Here is a 19,963-nt window from a genome sequence, read left to right as displayed (position 1 = left end):
TATGTACGTATGTATGCATGCGTGTGCGTGTAAGAATGTATGTACGTACTAGGTATGATGTACATGTATGAAATTCATAAGTAATGGCAATGGAATGTAAAATAGTTTATTGCATTTCGTTTTCAAAATTGTATGAGATTATGGACTAATTAATATAAACCAAATTTGCAAAATATATAAATCATTTCAAATATTTTATTTAAGATTTTGACATTTTTTAGCGTCTTTCCTATATAAGTATAGAATAAAATTCCTATTCATATTTGTTCTCTTTATATCATATACTAGTATAGCGCCAAGATATTTTCTTCTTTTAATTTAATTATTTAAAAGTAAACTTCTGCTGGTCAAATTCACGATTTTCCAGCACACGTATCACTAATCAATGCCCAATCGATAAATTAGTGTCGCCCACATTATAAAAATTAATAATAAACATTTTTTTTTTAAATTAAAAAAAACAATGAAAATAATAATTTTCCATGTAAACTTTTTGCTATTTTTAAAATTTTCCCATGGCATGCTGGAAGGCCTGTACTGTGGGGAGGATAATTGTTACGACTGTTAGTGTTTTATAAATTCATCTTATATTAGGAAATTAAATTTAGGAAATAATTCATAGAGATGATCATGATACGCGACTGTCATCATTGGTGTCCTCAAACAAATTTTTGTCCTCCAATTTTTGCCATTTTAAAATTATATTAAATTTTTATTTACCATCTCCACTCTGGTAAAACGTTAAAATGTTGAATAGATAAATTCATTTAATTGATTTTTAACTACTATTTAATTAATTTTTTAACTGAATAAGCAATTTTTTTATTTATATTTTTAATATTTATATATATATATTATTTTAATCTAGTGCTTGGCTTAACAAGAGATTCGCCCAAGGTCTGTGTTTGTATATAACATAATGTATGTATACATTGTATAGTACTGAGTACATTTCTACATATGTATGTGTGGTGTACGTGCGTGTGTATGTAAATGCGTGCATGCATTTACCAAACAGTGTCAAATTTTTAAAAATTCAAACTTTAAGAGTGACATAAGCAAAGCATATAGGAACTTAGCAAAGAAATGGCATCCTGATCGGCATAAAGTGAGTCTAATGTGGTCAGGTTTTACGATTTTCAGATTACTAACAATCATGTTTTTTTATTACAAATTTTTCAAAAGTCTTTTTTACATTATCACTACATTTTGATCAACAATCATCATATTTTTGTTCAAATGTTGATTAAAATTCTGACTTCATCTGTTTACTATTTGATCATAGCTTCTAATTAATATGTTCAATGCAACTTTTTAATGTCTAATTTGTAACTGACTTATGAAACTTGATTGTTATAAATAATAATAATTTTAGTTTTTATATATTATTATTATGATTGTAATTTATATTATTATAGATTTAATATTTTTAATGTAGCACTAAATTTTTTGACGATGTCTACATTACAGAAAGATAAGGATGAAGCAGCTTCTATGTTTCAAAAGATTGCAACGGCTTACGAGGTTTAATATATATATATATATAATTATAATTAAAATGTAATTATGGTTTTATTCATTCACTAATTCACTCAATCACTCGCGTTATCATCATTATCATTGTTGCAAATATCTAATATCATCCTCACATTTCATCATCTATGGCATCATTAACACATATATTTATACAATTATCATCACTATTTAAAACAATATCATTATCATTATTATTATTATTATTATTATTATTAATAGTAGTAGTAATAATGTGTTGGTATTGTTTTTATTATTTAGACTCTGAGAGATGAAGAGAGCCGATCAAACTATGACTACATGTTAGACCACCCAGGTTGCATAGATTGTTTCTCAATAACTTATTGTAATTATGTTAATTTTTCAAATTATTGTTAATTTATGTAAATTACCGTCAATTTATGCAAATTGCCTTTAATTTATATACAAATTTGCGTTAGCCTGATTTTAAATGGTTGAAAATAATTTCAATTTCTTTTCTTTCGCCAGAGGAATACTACTCGCATTATTACCGCTACTATAGGCGACGAGTGGCCCCAAAAGTCGACATTCGCGTCGTCATCGTCGTCACTATTACGCTAATTTCCTTTATACAAGTTAGTTTAGGCTAGGGTGGGTTGGAAAAATAAGGTTTTACCTATGAAAATATGATATAATTGTGATTTATTGTTGCTGGTGTTGCATGTATTCATCTATATGCGAGTTTGTGTGTGCGTGTGTGTGGGCGTGAAAAGTGGATTTTAATAATAATAATTATGAGTAATAATATTTAAAATAATAACAAATCATAATAATCTGTCGCTAGTATTATAGTGCTTCGAACAATTACAAGTCAGCCATTGATTACTTCGCGACCGTACCTAAGTACCGAATTCAAGCTGTAGAGTATTGTATGAAGGAAGGCATGATGTCGAGGGATGGAAAGAATGTGAAAAAGAAAGATAAGAGTAAAAGTAAGGTGAGTGAGTTGTGACAATGATGACGTCTTTCTTGGTGTTTTTATGGTTATGGAGTCATTTCAACCGCCATCACCACCATCATCATCATAACCAACATCATCGCTATCATCATCATCAGGAAGAGCTGAAAGAAGAGGAAGAAAATATGATCAAATCTGTCATCAGAGAAAAAATAGACATCAAGTAATTATTCTATCAGTGGCGCTACTACTACTACTACTGCTGCTACTACTACTACTACTACTACCACTACTACTACTACTACTCTACTACTACTACTACTAATAATAATATTAATAATGATGATGAATGAATCAATCAATCAATCAATTGATTGATGATGATTAATTGTAATTCATTGTACGTTTAATGACAACAATTAGCCATAGTTAACTATGTTAATAAACCAAATAAACACTCACGTCAGATATGAAATTCTAAAAGTTATAGACTATAATTAGTTATAATAATAATTATTATTAATAATAATTATTATTTTTGTTGTTGTTATTATAGGGGTGGTTATAGTAAGCCGACGATTTATGACACATTGTGGATTCAGCTGTTTATGTTTCCATACTATCTCGCTCTATATATCATATGGTGAGTGAGTGATTGGTTGAATGAATGAATGAAAGAATGAATGAACGAACGAACGAATTGATGAATGAATAAGTGAATTTCGTTGACGTTTTTATTGATGACAGTGCTGATTGTTACTGATCAATTTCACTGACAATTATGAAGACGATGAATGTCCTTATCATTTTGTTTGTGTGTGTGTGTCATTATGTGTGTCTCATTGTTTGTGTGTGTGTCTATTTATGTGTGTATCAGATACAAATTACACAATACACAAAGGTACTTCAAATGGTTCTACCGATACAACATACTGAAGCTTGAATACACAGAGGAGGACAAGCAGTATGTAATTAGGAGATACATGGGTCTCAGTCAGATTAAGTGGGAGGTATGTTTGTTTGTTTGTTTGTTTGTGTTTGCTTGTTCGTTCGTTTGTTTGATGATGATAATGATTATGTTGATCAGGGTCTGGATGATAACGAAAAAGAAGACATGATGAGAAGAGAACTTTGGATCAAAGAAAACTTCCAAGTATATTTTTATCATCGTCGTCGTCATCACATTCCTCATCTTCCTCATCACCATCATTCTCATCACCACTAACTAACCACTAACACATCTGGATTCCATTCATTTTGCAGGCTTACAAAAAAGAGAAGCAGGACGAGATGAAGGAACAAATGGCCGACAGTGGTCGCTACAAGCAGTACAGGCGATACATGAAGAAGGGGGGTCCAGGACAGATGACGTTCGGCCCGGATTAGGAAAATTAGTGAATGTGGTTGAAAGATTTTATGTTGAGGTGCTTTTGTATGTATGTATGTATCTGTTTCTTACCTCCCAATTTAAATTGCGATAACATGGCTTCTAAAATAAATATAGATATTCAATCGAAATATGAACGCTCATCTGCCGCATTATACCTGAAGTTGATTAAACTTATGAAGCAATATAATTCAAAAATCACCCGCTGACAACATATTTGCATATACAGATTTAAATAAGAAACATGCACATTGGAAGGAATAACTAAATATTTGATATAAACTAGAAATATAGGGGTAAATAACCATTACATTGATATGTAATTATCGATATATTTAATAAAATTAATTTAAAAACTTTCCGTCGATAAGTTATGTAACACACAACAGGCGTTAATTTTGCAGCAACCTGAGATGAGTTTATGTCTGTATTCATATGTTATCCTCTCTCTCTCTCTTGCTCTGCCTCTCTGTTTCTCTCTCTCTCTCTCTCTCTCATAGTCATATATAGCTCTTTGTTGTACAATACTAATATTATCTCACTAAGCGTTTTTTGACCTTTCGGTTTTGTTGCCATAAGTTGAGTTGGTTGTTTGAAATATTTTTTGCTAATCTCTTTCTTTCATTTGCCATTTCTAAATTTCAGGAATTAGGAAAATTGATTTAGTAAAACCGTCTTAATAATTATTTTTTTCTCAAAGTAATTTAAATCTATCTTAGCATGAAAAAATGACGAAATTTCATCACATTTTAATTTTGTTACACATGTATATGTTATATATATATGTAATAATACATGTGTATGTATTTCTTAATTAATTTATAGGTGTGTGTATATATGTGTGTGTGTGTGTGCACTAGTACTATGACGCCATTAAAAAAAAGAATATAAACAGCCTCAAATAAATGTTTTTTTTTCAATTTATCTTTCCATAAGCGTATTATTATCTATATATCATCCATTTAAGATGTTGCTGACGAAAATGTCATATGCGTACCTAATATACGTAATCTGAAAGGCGCACAGCGTAAAACTTTCGGACAGATAAGAAAAGTACAGAGAAGAAAAACTAAATATAAAGTCCTTAACTCAACTCACCATACTCAGCCCATGTTAAAATATTTTGAGCGTGTATATGAATTTAGTTATTTAAAGACTCCTGATTATTACAAATGATAACGAAATAATTATGGATGACAATAAATAATATGGTTAACATTAATTTAATTGCATAATTTTAAAATCAGTGAACTGAATTTTAAAATTAAGAAATGAATTCAAGCAGAGATAATATAGCAGCAAACTCTATGAAGAAAAGACACATACATAGAAAGTAAATGAATTAAAGGCTATAAGTTATAATTAGCACGAAAGATTAATATACATAATAATGCAAATGTGAATCATAATTCATTGATCAATTCACTGATCAATTCAATCATACTCTCCCAAAGCTTATTTATAAATTCATACCAATATTAATAATTCATTCGTATATAAATGAGAAAATTTGAAATTATTTAAGGGAATTTGTTTCTGATCTGTTTCCTGTCAAACCTTGCCTCGATATCTTCAAGAACTCTTGGCGTGTATCTAACAACCAGCTTAACTGTACCTGAATTAGAGTTGCGTTAGGTTGTTTGTTTAAAACAGCGATGTGCTGGTTACAATTATGAAATTAATATGTTACTAAGTAGACGACAAAATTAACTGAGACGTGTCAAGTATGATGCGATTTAGTAGAAAAGTAGAGATGTGTAATTAAATTAGTGATGTGCCGATTGTAATGGTATAATAGGGATGTGCTGATTATAATCATATAATAATGATATATTAATTAATTAATTAATAAAATGGATAAATTTTTGATTGCCAGTTTAACTTACCAGAGGCAGATTTTAATAATTCAACAGCTCTTTCATGAGGTTCTCCCTCAACACTCTAAACATTATGATCAAAATAACTTTTCAAAAAATAAAATCATTTTAAAATTTAAATGACACCACATCTAAATTAAGCAAACAATAATTTAGAACCACTATGGACTCACTAATAGCTAAATAAAATCTATTTTAAATTAGATGACTAAATAAGGTTAATGAATATTCAAATATGAGGATAAAATATTTCTCAAGTCCACCTATCTATACACTAATTACTAACCACACCATTGACGGACAGCAATTGATCGCCCCTTTTAAGATTTCCCTGCCTGTCAGCCATGCCCCCCGGAATGATTCTAGAAATGTAAATTGGGGAATTCTGTTCTTTACCACCCATCACGTTGAATCCTAATCCTTCTTCAGTTTTTTCTAATTCAACAATTCGAGGATGTGCATGACCTTCACTGGCCGCAAATGCAGCCACAGTTGCCTATCAACGTTTGTCATTAGGAGTTTTGATTATTTTTATTTTTGTTTCATTTTGGGAAATTTGAAATTTCCCTCAAAAAAAACTCTTTAAAACCTTGGCTGTTGCATTAGCTCTAACTTCCGGACTTCCATAGACTTCAACAGTTTCATAAACATGCTCGTACACTTCACGTACTGCTGTGAAAAAATCACTTTGTAACACTCGCTGTAGGTCCGCCAATTTAGAGTTGTGAAAATCCCCAGCTGGAAGGAAAAGAATCAGTAAAATACATTTTTTAGTTTTTTAAACTTCCGTTACTGGACAAATATTTTAAATGAAGAAGTATATTGAAAAGATTACAAACTGTTAGTTAAATAAAATTTTAAATAAAAAAAAATTTTTAATTTAATTAATTAATACTAAAAATTTTTAATAATAGTTTTTTAATTGTTATTTTAAAATTGCTTACTCCTTTGCAAAACGTCCAAAAGCTCGATGGCTCTTTGAATATCTGAATGTTTGAATTAAATAATTTAAAATAAAATAAAAAAATATAAATTGAAGTAAAATAATTGATTCATTTCACCTTTCGCTAAATTCAGTGGTTCACCTGTAGCTGACATTTTGTTTATCTCTAAAAAGATTTACTTTTAAATTTGTTAAAGCGATGGCTGCTAACTATATGGATCGGGCTATTTAACTACCTTGGATTGAAGGCTTACTGGCTCTGGAAATTGCATCGGTTTTTTTTCGACGAGCAAGCTATATGAAATATTTATCTTATATATTATGTTTGAAACAATGTAATTTAATTAAAACATATATTTTGAAATTATTTTTGTCAATTTGATTATATTAATTGCATTTTGTTCGGTGAAATACAGTGGTGTACTAAAGCTTACTAGGATTGAACTATAGTCACGTTTTTACTTAGCCGACCTTGTTTTTTTCAAAGAAATAGACAGCGTAAAAAAAATCAAAACTGTTAAAACTTAACGAAATAACAATTTTGATTTATTTAAGACGTTTATTTCATATGCAAACAAATTTTTAACATGACCGAATAATGTAAAAAAGGTATGTAATCAAATTAACAACAATTATTTAATAATACATAATTTTATTTAATAAAATTAAGTAGAATTACTACAATTTTTTAAGCATATTTACTCAAGTAAATATTTCATATAGCTTGCTCGTTAAAATCCATGCAATTTCGTATGCCAATAATCCAAGCATGTCAAATAGTCCGATATATTCAAGTTATGTGTGCGCAACAAATTTTAAAAAATTAAATAAAAACCACGATCCACTTTTCTTTTTGCTTTTGGAAACGATAAACATTGCGATAGAAAAATTTATTTTGGAATTTAGATTGCTTATTTTATGTTAAAAATTTTATTTTTACTTGCAAATTTACGTTATTTCAGAGTTATTTTTTTTGAATTTTTCACCGTCTATTTCAAAACAAAAGGTCATGCTATCGTTTTCAACACCACTACTTGTTATACGAAAATTAGTGAAAAATAAACTAAAAACCCTGCTGGTAATTTCTCTAATTTTAATAACGATTGAAGTTTTCATCTACTCAAGACACCACGCCAACAACAATGTCAGAAAAGCTGTTTCAAGTACTTTTTTTTATTCTGTTAACAGTTAAATTCATCATTTATAAAATAATTTTAATAAAATTTTTAATAATTTTAAAATAGTCATTAATTATTATTTAATTTATTGTTATTTTAAAATAAAGAAATTTTTTTGTACATTAATTTTTAAATTTATAAGAGACAAAAGAAGAAAAACACCAATGCATTCAGTTCATAAGTAAGCTTATTGACACTCTGCCATCTGTGGTAATAATTATATTTGTATTATTAAAATTATTTCATGTCATAATTATCTTGAAATGAATATTATTTGATGCAGAAAGTTCTAGAAAGCAAGATGAATCCAGACCTTACAAATACAAATGATTTGAACAAGTATCTACATGTAACTGGTCAAATGAGAAATGAAACAGGCTAATAATAATAATAATTCTAATTCAATGTTATTTGACATAAATTTAAACACGAAATTTCATATTTAAAAATGAATTTATTAACTATGATTATCCAAATTTCCAAAATAGTATTCCTAACCATTGGCATTCCATCAATAAAGAGAGTAATTAACGCCACCTATTTACTAAAAACTTTGGAATTTTTGATACTGAGAACGTCAGATGAACAGAAGTTAAACACGACATGCGTCATTCTTTTGAGTGATTTAGATGACAATTACAACATTTTAGTTGAGAATCAGATCAAAAGTCTCTTTCCCAACTATTTAAATTCTGGATTCTTCCATGTTTTACGCGTTGATAAAATGTTTTACCCACAATTGAACGGTCTGAAAAGAAATTTTAATGATGCAGAAGACAGAATTAGTTGGAGAGCTAAGCAGGTGCTTGTGAAAAATTGGGCTTCTTAAACTTCAATAGTTTTCTCAACGGCATACGCCTTCCCATTAAATAAACTTCATTCAACTTTTCATTTTTCTCAGCATTCTTGTTTATCTGCATCCATCACTCATTCATTCATTCACAAACAGGTGCTGGATTACACAATATTGTTTCGATACAGCAGCACACTATCCCATTACCACATGCAAATCGAGGATGACGTGGAATGTGGATTGAATTATTACAAACACATCAAATATTTCATCGAGGCCCTACATTTCAAGAGTCAGATGATTTCACTGAAACAATTTTCAAACAAAACTCAATACTCTGACCTAATAAAAGACTCTGACCCCAAACGAAATAGTGATGCCCCGTCATTTTCAAAGGCGCGAATCTGGTCAATTCTCGATTTTTCTGTGTTAGGATTCATTGGAAAGTTGTTGAGATCGACCGATTTGAACATGTTGTCGACTTTTTTGGCGACATTCTACGACGAGCAGCCCGTTGATTGGTTGATCGTTTATTGGATCAAAAACATGGGAGCCAATCAGATGCTTTCTTACAAGCCAAGTCTCTTTCAACATTTTGGTTTGAGGTCATCATTTAATTTTAGGCAGGATAATAAACTTAAAGACAAGTGAGCCATATATTTTCTGTAATATTTACCAATATTTATAAAAATAATTGAACAGATAATGTTAATGATAGCTAAATATTTTTTGTTGAAGGTACTTCTTAAGCCAGCCAATAGACGAGTTCCGAGCAAATCCGTTGGCAGTTATCTACAGTAACATGACGTCAACAAATAAGATGCAAGCAATTGAAGATGTGTACATCCCTAGTGATAAATTTATTTTTGAACTGTCCAATAAGAATTCACTTATGGTTGTAAACTTCCTGAAACCAGAGAGTATCGAAAATATAAAAATTTTTAGCGGTCCCATCGGCGGTAATCAAAATGTAAATGATGGAATTGTAAATAATGCTATGAGAGGCAGCGCCGTTCTCCACAATAATAACAAAAGTTGCTTTCAAAATTTATTCATCTACACTGGAAAAACCCCTCAAAAAAGACCAAAAATAAACGGAGAATTGAATGCCGTCCCAGTTTGTGACGATCTAAAATCAATAGGTCGTTTTCAGGGCTGCCTAATCGAAGTTAAAATTAGTGAAAAAGACTGCGAGTGCGTAACACTGGGGGTCCAGGAACTGCCTAACCCGGTTCTCGTCAATAAAATCGTTATCAATTCAAATTAGTGATCGTCGAACACGTTTTTGCCTTTCCTAGCTTGATCCGCGTTTATACATACATAGACATTATACGTCGTACATACTATGCTATATATATATCATGTATACTTCTATTCTGTTGCGATATTTATATTTTCTATGTTTTATTTCTTTTTGGTCTATATACAGTATACACACATATCTATTTATTTATGACCACTTTTTGTATATTTTTTTGCCACACGTGTGTTTGTACTCTATATATAAGTATGCGGTAGTATATATATTTATATATATATAATTTTTACAATATTCTATAAATTCTACCGAATGTTTGGCGTTAATATGTTTGTAGTTCGTTTTTTCGATTTTTCTCACTAAAGTTTTTTGGTGAACGTTTAGTTTATTAAAATTCAAAATAAACTTATTTTTAATTATTTAAATTGCAGCATGAATTCGCATATTAACGCCAAACATTCGGTAGAATTTATAGAATATTGTAAAAATTATGGTCTATTACCAACATATATATATATGCATATATATGTGTGTGTGTGTGTGTGTGTGTGTGTGGCTCTCTCTCTTTCTCTCTCTCTTTCTCTCTCTCTCTATATATATATACGTGTGTGTGTGCGTGTGCGTGCAGAGCATACTTTCTTTTATTATATTTGCATACATTCCTTAACAATAAACTCGCTATCCTTTTTAATATACATCTCACATATTTCTTAACTATATTATTATTATTAATATTAATATTTGTATTATTATTTTTTATATTGTTATCATTATTATTTGTATTAATATTTAAATTAATATTATTTAATCAATGCATATGCAGTATCATTTTAACTACATTTGTACAACCGCCTGATATAAATTACTATTTGGCTTATTGTTGTTATTTTTATTATTTTATGATAACAATGTTATTGTTGTTATTATTATTACTGTTATTGTTATGAATAATTAGAATAAAATAATCGACCGACTATACCATACCGACCGGCTAAACAACCGACCATGCGTTAAAAACGTTTCGATTTTATTCGGCAAGCATCCGTGTGCATCGAGATAACTAATTCCTATACATTTTAATGTGCTAATTTTAAATAATACTTCTACTACTAAGTAACTACTGCTACTACTACTGCTGCTGTTGCTGCTGCTGCTACCACTTTTGCTACAGTTTATACTGCTACTGCTATTTTCATATAAATGTTTATAAAATAGATTGCCCAAATATTAATAAAGGTAATAAATGAATAAAAATACATTCTAGTGAGAAGTTAGACAGCAAGTTAAGCTGTGAATTAAGATGTTGTTGATAATTAATGCTGTTAACTTTTATGGCACTTTGTCGATGATGATATTGTTTCGTTTTGAATAAATTTTAAGTGGAGTACGTATAAAATTATTGTGTGTGTGTGTGTGCCTTTTTATAAATAAATGAGTTATACTTAATTAATGTTATCAAATAAACTGAGCGATTAAAAATTTTAATTCCATTCATAGAGGTGACACTTTTATCATGGTCAGTTAGGCGTTACTTGTTTTGTTTACGCTCATTCATCCATTCATTCATTCATTCATTCATTCATTTATCCATTCATTCTTTTAATTTTTCTTCCATTCATCACCGCATCTGTCTATTGCTTAATAGATTGACTGAATGAAAGCGTCAATCATTCGTTCACCAAACATAATATTTTTAATTATTCATTAATTCATGGTTCATTCATTCATTCATTTATTCTACCCTAAATGATGACGACGACGATGATGATAGTAGTGGTAGAGATGGTTATATATATATATATATATATATATATATATATATATATGATACATATATATATATATATATAACATATATATATCAAAGTATATAAACCCTTCATTGAGGAATTTATTTTGTAAAAATTTTTACAAATTTCTGGTGAATTTATTGCTTACATTTAATTATAGCGTTAGTGATAATAATAATACTGATAAATGATAATAATAATACTGTAACTGATGGTGCTATGCTTATGTAATGTGTGGTGCTAGTTCGAAATTCCTTAACATTCCTTATTAAAATTGATGAAATTTCCGTAATAAGAAAACCAAAAAACCAGTTAAGTTTTTTTTACATTTTGAATCCAATAAGATGTTGTAAGTTCTCTGTAATATTATTTGTATTAGTTGGAAGGCATTTATAATAGATTGCATATACACGCACATACATACACGCACATACATACATACACGCACATACATACACGCACGTACATACATACGCACGTACAAACACACATACACGTCCAAACGAACCCAAACACACACGATCATAAAATATGTCCAACATGAACCAACAAGCACCACAACAACTCTATCGCAACTACGGCTACTTCGACGACGATGACGTAAGCGAATACGTCAGTCGTGACGACGACACGAACGATGACGATGTCAACTACAACTACGGCGACACTGGCGACAGCAGCAGCAACGATTTAAAAGATACAACGAAAAATGTCTACCTGTCCGAACGCCTGGATGACATTGACGACTACGACGAAGAAGTCATCAACGCCGGTGGCTGTTGTGGTGAGGCCAGAATTAATTTCCACCACTTTGCCGAAGAACTGAGGGACGAGGGCTCGGAAATTAGACACACCTTCTCAAAAATCGACCCGAAAAAAGTTTCAAAGTCGATGATTAGTTACGATAAGTTGAAGAGGATTATGCCGATTTTGGAGTGGGGACCGAAGTATCGGTTGGTTGGTTGGCTGGTTGGTCTGTTGGTCGGTTGGTTGGCTGGTTGATTGGCTGGTTGGTCGGTTAGTTGGTCTGTTAGCTGGCTGGTTGGTTGGTTGGTTGGTTGGTTGGCTGGTTGGTTGGTTAGTTGGTTGGTTGGTTAGTTGGTTGGTTAGTTGGTTGGTTGGCTGGTTGGTTGGCTGGTTGGTTGGCTGGTTAGTTAGCTGGTTGGTCGGTTAGTTGGTTGGTTGGTCTGTTGGTTGATTAGTTGGTTGATTGGTTTTTTCATTTATTTATTCGTACATTCTTTTTTAATGTCCATTCGTCCTTTCAGTTACTGCTGACTGATTTATGTTAAGATTACTTTTTCAATCGCACGATCGATTGAACTAAACGCTTTATTAACCAAATCGAATTTTAAAGAATCACACACACATACACATCAACATTTTAACAAATCAAATTTGAAATAAATCAAACGTCATCTCTCTCTCTCTCGACCAATCACAGGCTGCCAGAACTTCAGGGTGACCTGATAGCTGGTTTCACAGTAGGTCTGACCGTATTGCCACAATCGATCGCTTATGCCAGCATCGCTAATGTACCACCGCAGGTTATGATGATGATGATGCGACTGATGACGGTGATGGGGCTGATGATGACGTTGATGATGATGATGATGAGAAGATGAATCAAATGTATAAGTAAGAACGTTAAATAGCTTCTACATTAATTCTAATAGTAAATTTTTCATGGAACATTAATGGTAACAGTCATCTTAACGACAACAATAATAATAATAATAATAAATCGATTCTTTACCGATTGCCTATCTTTAACAGTACGGACTCTACTCGGCATTCATCGGTAGTTTCGTGTATGCTGTATTCGGCGGTTCTAAGGACATCACCCTAGGCCCGTCAGCCATCATGAGCATTCTGACGGCCACCTACGGTAAAAATCCGATCGATAAAGATCCGACTTATGCAGTGGTGTTGGGCTTTTTTACCGGTATTGTGCAGCTCATTATGTGGCTCGTCGGATTCGGTCGGTTTTTTCGTCGATATTTTCACTGCGTCATATTAATTAGTTTATAGACTATAAAGTAATGGATTTTAATGTGTTTGAAGATAAGAATTACTACTACTACTGCTACTACTACTACTACTAATACTACCACTAATACTACAAAACGAATAAAAATACTAACAATACAAAATAAAAAAATAATGTTTCAAAAAATAATTTTCCAGGGGCCTTCTGTGATTTCATTTCTTTCCCCGTCATGAAGGCCTTCACGACAGCCGCTGCTATAACCATCGGCATGACCCAGGTCAAGGTAAATAATAATAATAATATATAAATAATAATAATAAATAATAATAAATATAATAATAATAAATTGGAATTTTTTTTATTATCATCAAACCTCGAAATGTAAAATCAATTATCATAAATATACAAGTGTTCATAGTCGTCCATTCTCCTCATCATTTACATACGAGTACAAGGATGATAAAAATAATATTAATAATAATAATAATAAATATTAAATATAATAATAATAATAAATATTAAATATAATAATAATAATAAATAATAATGGTAATAAATACTACTAATAATAATTATTGAAGAAATGGTGGGGTTTGAAGAAGGTGTCTAGAGATTTCATACCTCAACTGATACAGACGATACAAAAAATACCGGAAACGAGGTACTGATGATGATGATGATGACGATGATGATGATGACGATAAAAATAATAATAATAATAATAGTGACTTTTCTCAGTGCAAAGCATTAGAGCGAAAATCTGAACTTAAGTTCAATTTTTTACTGATTTTTTACTATTTTCTTTCCCTTATTCTTCTTCTTCCTCTTCTTCTTCTCTATCTCCTTCTTCTTCTTTTTACTATTATTATTTTCGAAAAATAGATTATGGGATTTCCTAATGGGCGTCGTCTGCATCTTTTTCATCGTCTTCTTTCGGGTAAGTTTTAACGGAAGGAGTTTTTTTTTGGTTAATTTATATTATTTTATTTTAAAATATTTATCATTATTATTTGTAACTTAATTTATAACACTATATTTATTATAATTTTTCATTTATTTTGAAATAATTTAGAAAATTAAAGAGCTAAAAGTTTGGTCAAAACCACCAGCTAATTTTCCAATGAAGTTGCTCAGTCAATTCGTCTGGCTTATTGGGACTGGTCGGTTGATGAATGAATAAATGAATGAATGAATGAATGAATGAATGAATGTATATATGAATGAATGAATGAATGAATGAATGTATATATGAATGTATGAATGAAAAAAGGAAGAAAGGAAAGCATGGATGGATGGACAATCGAATGAATGAATGGCTAAGGAAGTAAAGAAATGATTGAATGTTTAATAAACTTGAAATTAAAAATTAAACGAACGAATGGGTAGGTGAATGACTTTTGAAAAATTAAAAAAATAATTGCAGGTTTTTAATCGATCAAATCACCAATCAATCAACCAATTAATTAAAATCACTAATTAATCAATCGACCAATCAAATAACTCTATCGCCCACTCAACCAACCAATCACACAGCTCGAAACATCATCGTCATAGTTGGTGCCTCCATAGTGGCCTTCATATTTTTAGACAACAAAATGCGCCCCTTCTCTCTCATTGGCTACATTCCTCCGGGCATACCCTCCTTTCAGACGCCGCAGTTTACTTTATACGACCCCAAAAAGAACGTCACCTATGACGTCAGCGACATGTCATCGGTTTGTCGCCGTGTGATTGGCTGAGAATGTTTATTGGGTCATCGGTTTGTCGCCGTGTGATTGGCTGAGAATGTTTATTGGTTGAGGTGGTTGATCGAGATTTTTTGTTGGCATTGTGTGATTAGTTGTTTGAATTGTCACTGTTTTGATATAATTGGTTGAAAGTTTTTGAATGTTATGTGATTGGTCGAGAGATTTTTTTAGTCCCGATGTGATTGGTTGAATTTTCTGTTTTTTTCGTTTAAATGATTGATTAGTTGTTGCTGTGCAAAAAAGCTTTTGCTCATTAAAATTTTCTTTCTTCGAATAATTTTAAACAATTGAAGTTAATTTTTTCATTCATCACTCTTCCATCCATCCATCCATCCATCCACTAATCAGACGATAGGGATAGGGTTCTTAATTGTACCAATGGTAGGTCTCATTGAAGCCATGGCTATTGGAAGAGTATTTGGTATGTATGTGTGTATGTGTGTGTATGTATGTATGTGTGTGTGTGTATGTATGTATGTGTGTGTGTGTGTATGTATGTTTGTATGCATGCATGCATGTATCCATGTATGTATGTATTTTAATTTACAGCCCGTAAGTTCAATTACAAAATGGACCCCAACCAAGAATTTCTAAGTTATGGTTTGTTAAGAATTTGTTTAATTCATTTGTTCTTAAACTTTCTTATTCATTCATTTATTCATTCATTCATTCATCCATCCATTCATTCATTCGTTCGTTTTACAGGCATTGGAAACTTGTTGGGAGCCTTCGTAATGGGGTACCCAATCACAGGAACCTTTTCAAGGTTTTTTCTAATACAAACATCTAACTATTTTACCATCAGTTACTTCTGCTACTATTCTACCACCACTGCTTCATTGCTTTCGCTACAGCCACTAGAAGTGCCACTAATATCAATACTATTACAACTGCTACTACAAATATTAATATTAACAATAAGTAAGTTTATAACGATGATAATGAATAATGGTATGAATAATGATGAATATTACGTCGCCTGCTTATGTCTGGTTCTCCTCTATCGCTCTTACAATCAAAATTGAAGAATAAGTCATTAACATAATAATATGAATAAAAATAACAATAATAATAAAAACAGTAATAATAATTTAATAATAAAAATTATAATTTTATTGTTAGAACGGCCTTGAACGCTGCTAGCGGCGTGAAAACTCCAGCCGGTGGCATCGTAACAGGTCAGATTGTTCATTCGTTCGTTCGTTCGTTCGTTCTCTCGTTCGTTCGTTCGTTCGTTCTCTTGTTCATTCATTCGTTTGTTCGTTCATTCGTTCATTTCCTCACTTAATCATTCGTTTATCAATGCATTTATTAATTCAATTGAATGTTTTTTTTCTGTGCTTTCATTCACCCATTTCTTCATTCAGTTATTCCTTCTTGATTGATTGATTCAAACATTTATTAATTCATCCACTTAGTCATTCATTCATTTATTCATTCGTTCATTCATTCATTTATTCATTCGAAGGTGCCCTGGTGCTGATAGCCCTGCAGTTTCTCACTCCATTATTCTACTACATCCCAGAAGCTGCCCTGGCGGTTGTCATCATCATGGCCGTCCTTGACATGATGACCTTCCATAAGTTCTGGATCATCTGGAGGACTAGGAGTTAGTCAAGATGGCTGCCAAGATGGCTGCCAAGATAACGATGATGATAATGAGGATGATGGAGGCATTTTTGATTGCTGACCTATCTTATTGTCAGATTTAACATCAGATTCGCCATCATCGTCATCATCATCTACGACATCGTCATCATCACCAACAACACCACCACCATCATCATCATCACCAACATCATCATCATTATCATCATCATCATTATCATCACCAACATCATCATCATCATCACCAACATCATCATCATCATCATCACCACCAACATCATCATCACCACCAACATCATCATCATTATCATCATCACCAACGTCATCATCATTATCATCATCACCAACATCATCATCATCATCATCACCACCAACATCATCATCACCACCAACATCATCATCATTATCATCATCACCAACGTCATCATCATTATCATCATCACCAACATCATCATCATCATCATCATCACCACCAACATCATCACCACCAACATCATCATCACCAACGTCATCATCATCACCACCACCATCAGGAATTGATCTTCTTCCTTGGATTGTAACGTTCATTCTCTCATTCATTCTTAGTGTCGAGGTGATGATGACGGTGATGATGATGATGATGATGTGATAGTAGTAGTAATGATAATAATAATTATTATTATGACTATAATAATTATAATAATTATGACGATGTTAATAACGGAAACAGTTCGGAATAGCCATAGGTGTCGCCGTGTCATTCGCCATTCTTATCTACCCAATGGCCAGGCCAAAAGTTAAGGTCATTTTGAAGATGATGATGATGATGATGGTGGTGGTGGTGATGATGATGATAATGATGGTGGTAATAATGATGATGATGATAATGATGGTGGTGATAATGGTGGTGGTGACGATGATGATTGTGATAATTGATATTATTTATTAACATTTTCTGCAGCTCTTAGATATTGATGATGCCGAATGGAGGAAATTGGTGCGTGAAGATTTTTTCCCGATCGTCATCATCACCACCATCATCATCATCATCATCATCATCATCGTCGTCGTCGTCATCTCCATTATCATCATCATCTCCATCATCATTATCATCATTATCACCATCATCATCACCATCATCATCATTATTACCATCGTCATCATCATCAGTACGGCCAACAAGATAAGATGAACATTATGGTGGCCAGGGTCAATATCGGCCTTATGTATCCGGCCGTAGCTTATATTAAAGATAAAGTTAAAAATAAGATTTCAGGTTCGTTGGTTCATTCATTCATTCATTCATTCATTCTTTTATTTTGTGTTTATTCAATCATTCACTCATTCGTTCTTTCATTCATTCATTCATTCATTAACTCACTCATTCATTAATTAATTCGTTCGTTCATCCATCCATCTACTAAATTATTGATTAATTCGCGCGTTCATTCGTTCGTTCTTTCACTGATTTGTTCGTTCATTTTTTCATTCATTCATTCTTTTCTTTTTTTCATTCATTCATTTATTCACTCATTCATTCTTTCATTCAAAATAATAATATTAAACTCGTAGAAATGAAGTTGGACGGCTTGATACTTGACATGGTAAATATGGCTATTGTCGATACAACAGCTATGCAGGTGACGTTTCATTCCTTCCTTCATCCATTCGTTCATTCATTTACTCATTCACTTACTCACTCATTCACTCATTCATCCAGGGAATGAGAGAACTGTTGGAGGAACTGCACAAAACTAACGTCATGGTTGTAGCATGTAACTTGCAAGTCAGTCATCATTTATTATTCATTATTATTATTATTATTATAATAATAATTATTATTATTATTATTATTATAATTATTATTATTATTATTATTATTATTATTATTATTATTATTATTATTATTAGAAACAGCCGAGCACGATGTTCAGACGCGCGAAACCAAAATACTTTTTCAAAGCCGGCAATATCGAAGAAGCTATAACTGTGATCGGTTCGAATGCGTAAATGAATGAATGAATGAATGAATGAATGAATGAATGAATGAATGAATGAATGAATGAATGAACAAATGAACGAACGAATGAACGAATGAATGAATGAATAGGATAAATGAATAGAATGAATGAACGAACGTACATGCGAATGAATGAATGAATGAATGATCAAACAACCGTTCAGGTAAAATATTATTTTCTCACCCTCTAACAGCTCAAATAAAATCAGGAAACAGTTTGAAACTGGTCAACAGTAACAGCAAAAACAGCAAATTTACCAAAAATCATAAAATGATAAGCGACAATCAAGGTTTGACGGAGATACAGCTAAGCGGAAGTGTTAGCGGAAGTACTATTCCGCTATATCCGATCAAAAACATCCAAAGATTAGATATAGATCAAGATAACTTTGTTGTTAATAATAGATTTTCTGATAACAATCAAAATATCGCCCAACGATTTTGATAAACTTCAATTTTTACGCACTAATTTTTCTGGTAAACTTGATTGATATTATTATTATCATTAATTAATTATTAATATTCTTATTTTTTATGATTGTTAATATTATTAATTATTATTTTTTGTATTATTGTAAGAATAAATTAAGCATGGATTACGATTATAGAGATAAATTGAAGTAATATCTCCACAAACCACCTTGTTATTTCAACAACGTCATCATTATTATTATCATCACAATCATCATCATCACCACAATCATCATCATCATCATTGCCACCACAATCATCATCATCATCATCACCACAATCATCATCATCATCATTGCCACCACAATCATCATCATCGCCATCCAAACTGTGTGAAGGAAATGATTCTGTCAAATCATTGACACGTATCAAACTGCGCGTTCTATTATGCAATTTCACAAATTATAATATAATATTTAGTAATAATAATAATTATTATTATTAATATAATTATATTAATAATAATAAT

General features: G+C 31.4%; 4 protein-coding genes across 4 annotated transcripts; 3 read left to right on the top strand and 1 right to left on the bottom strand.

Moving 5' to 3' along the window:
- Positions 1-346: 346 nt before the first annotated feature.
- Positions 347-3,838, top strand: HELRODRAFT_188809 (hypothetical protein; the record flags this gene model as incomplete). The annotated part of the gene is made up of 12 exons (XM_009021851.1): positions 347-563; positions 869-897; positions 1,049-1,108; positions 1,471-1,524; positions 1,795-1,849; positions 2,023-2,129; positions 2,339-2,491; positions 2,611-2,675; positions 3,009-3,095; positions 3,354-3,462; positions 3,540-3,605; positions 3,716-3,838. Exons 1-12 carry the CDS (start codon positions 464-466, stop codon positions 3,836-3,838), a joined length of 1,008 nt encoding a protein of 335 aa, XP_009020099.1. The 5' UTR covers positions 347-463.
- Positions 3,839-5,057: 1,219 nt separating this feature from the next.
- On the bottom strand, positions 5,058-6,814 carry HELRODRAFT_188808 (hypothetical protein; the record flags this gene model as incomplete). The annotated part of the gene is made up of 6 exons (XM_009021850.1): positions 5,058-5,454; positions 5,726-5,780; positions 6,003-6,212; positions 6,306-6,454; positions 6,661-6,702; positions 6,778-6,814. The coding sequence occupies 6 exons, from the start codon at positions 6,812-6,814 to the stop codon at positions 5,360-5,362; spliced, it is 588 nt and encodes a 195-aa protein (XP_009020098.1). The 3' UTR covers positions 5,058-5,359.
- A 1,324-nt stretch (positions 6,815-8,138) lies between these two features.
- On the top strand, positions 8,139-9,897 carry HELRODRAFT_161981 (hypothetical protein; the record flags this gene model as incomplete). The annotated part of the gene is made up of 4 exons (XM_009021849.1): positions 8,139-8,193; positions 8,326-8,639; positions 8,787-9,277; positions 9,369-9,897. The coding sequence occupies 4 exons, from the start codon at positions 8,139-8,141 to the stop codon at positions 9,895-9,897; spliced, it is 1,389 nt and encodes a 462-aa protein (XP_009020097.1).
- Positions 9,898-12,569: 2,672 nt separating this feature from the next.
- Positions 12,570-19,963, top strand: HELRODRAFT_106819 (hypothetical protein; the record flags this gene model as incomplete). Its single annotated transcript, XM_009021848.1, has 21 exons — positions 12,570-12,639; positions 13,131-13,225; positions 13,455-13,659; positions 13,866-13,951; positions 14,250-14,329; positions 14,551-14,605; positions 14,741-14,828; positions 15,202-15,383; positions 15,765-15,837; positions 15,966-16,016; positions 16,122-16,182; positions 16,539-16,594; positions 16,885-17,025; positions 17,558-17,616; positions 17,734-17,805; positions 17,965-18,000; positions 18,174-18,279; positions 18,576-18,643; positions 18,724-18,789; positions 18,915-18,999; positions 19,218-19,963. The coding sequence occupies 21 exons, from the start codon at positions 12,570-12,572 to the stop codon at positions 19,466-19,468; spliced, it is 1,986 nt and encodes a 661-aa protein (XP_009020096.1). The 3' UTR covers positions 19,469-19,963.

The sequence above is a fragment of the Helobdella robusta genome, assembly GCF_000326865.2.
Source record: "Helobdella robusta unplaced genomic scaffold HELROscaffold_3, whole genome shotgun sequence".
NCBI classification, from domain to species: Eukaryota; Metazoa; Annelida; class Clitellata; order Rhynchobdellida; family Glossiphoniidae; genus Helobdella; species Helobdella robusta.
This window is presented reverse-complemented; position numbering and strand designations above follow the sequence as displayed.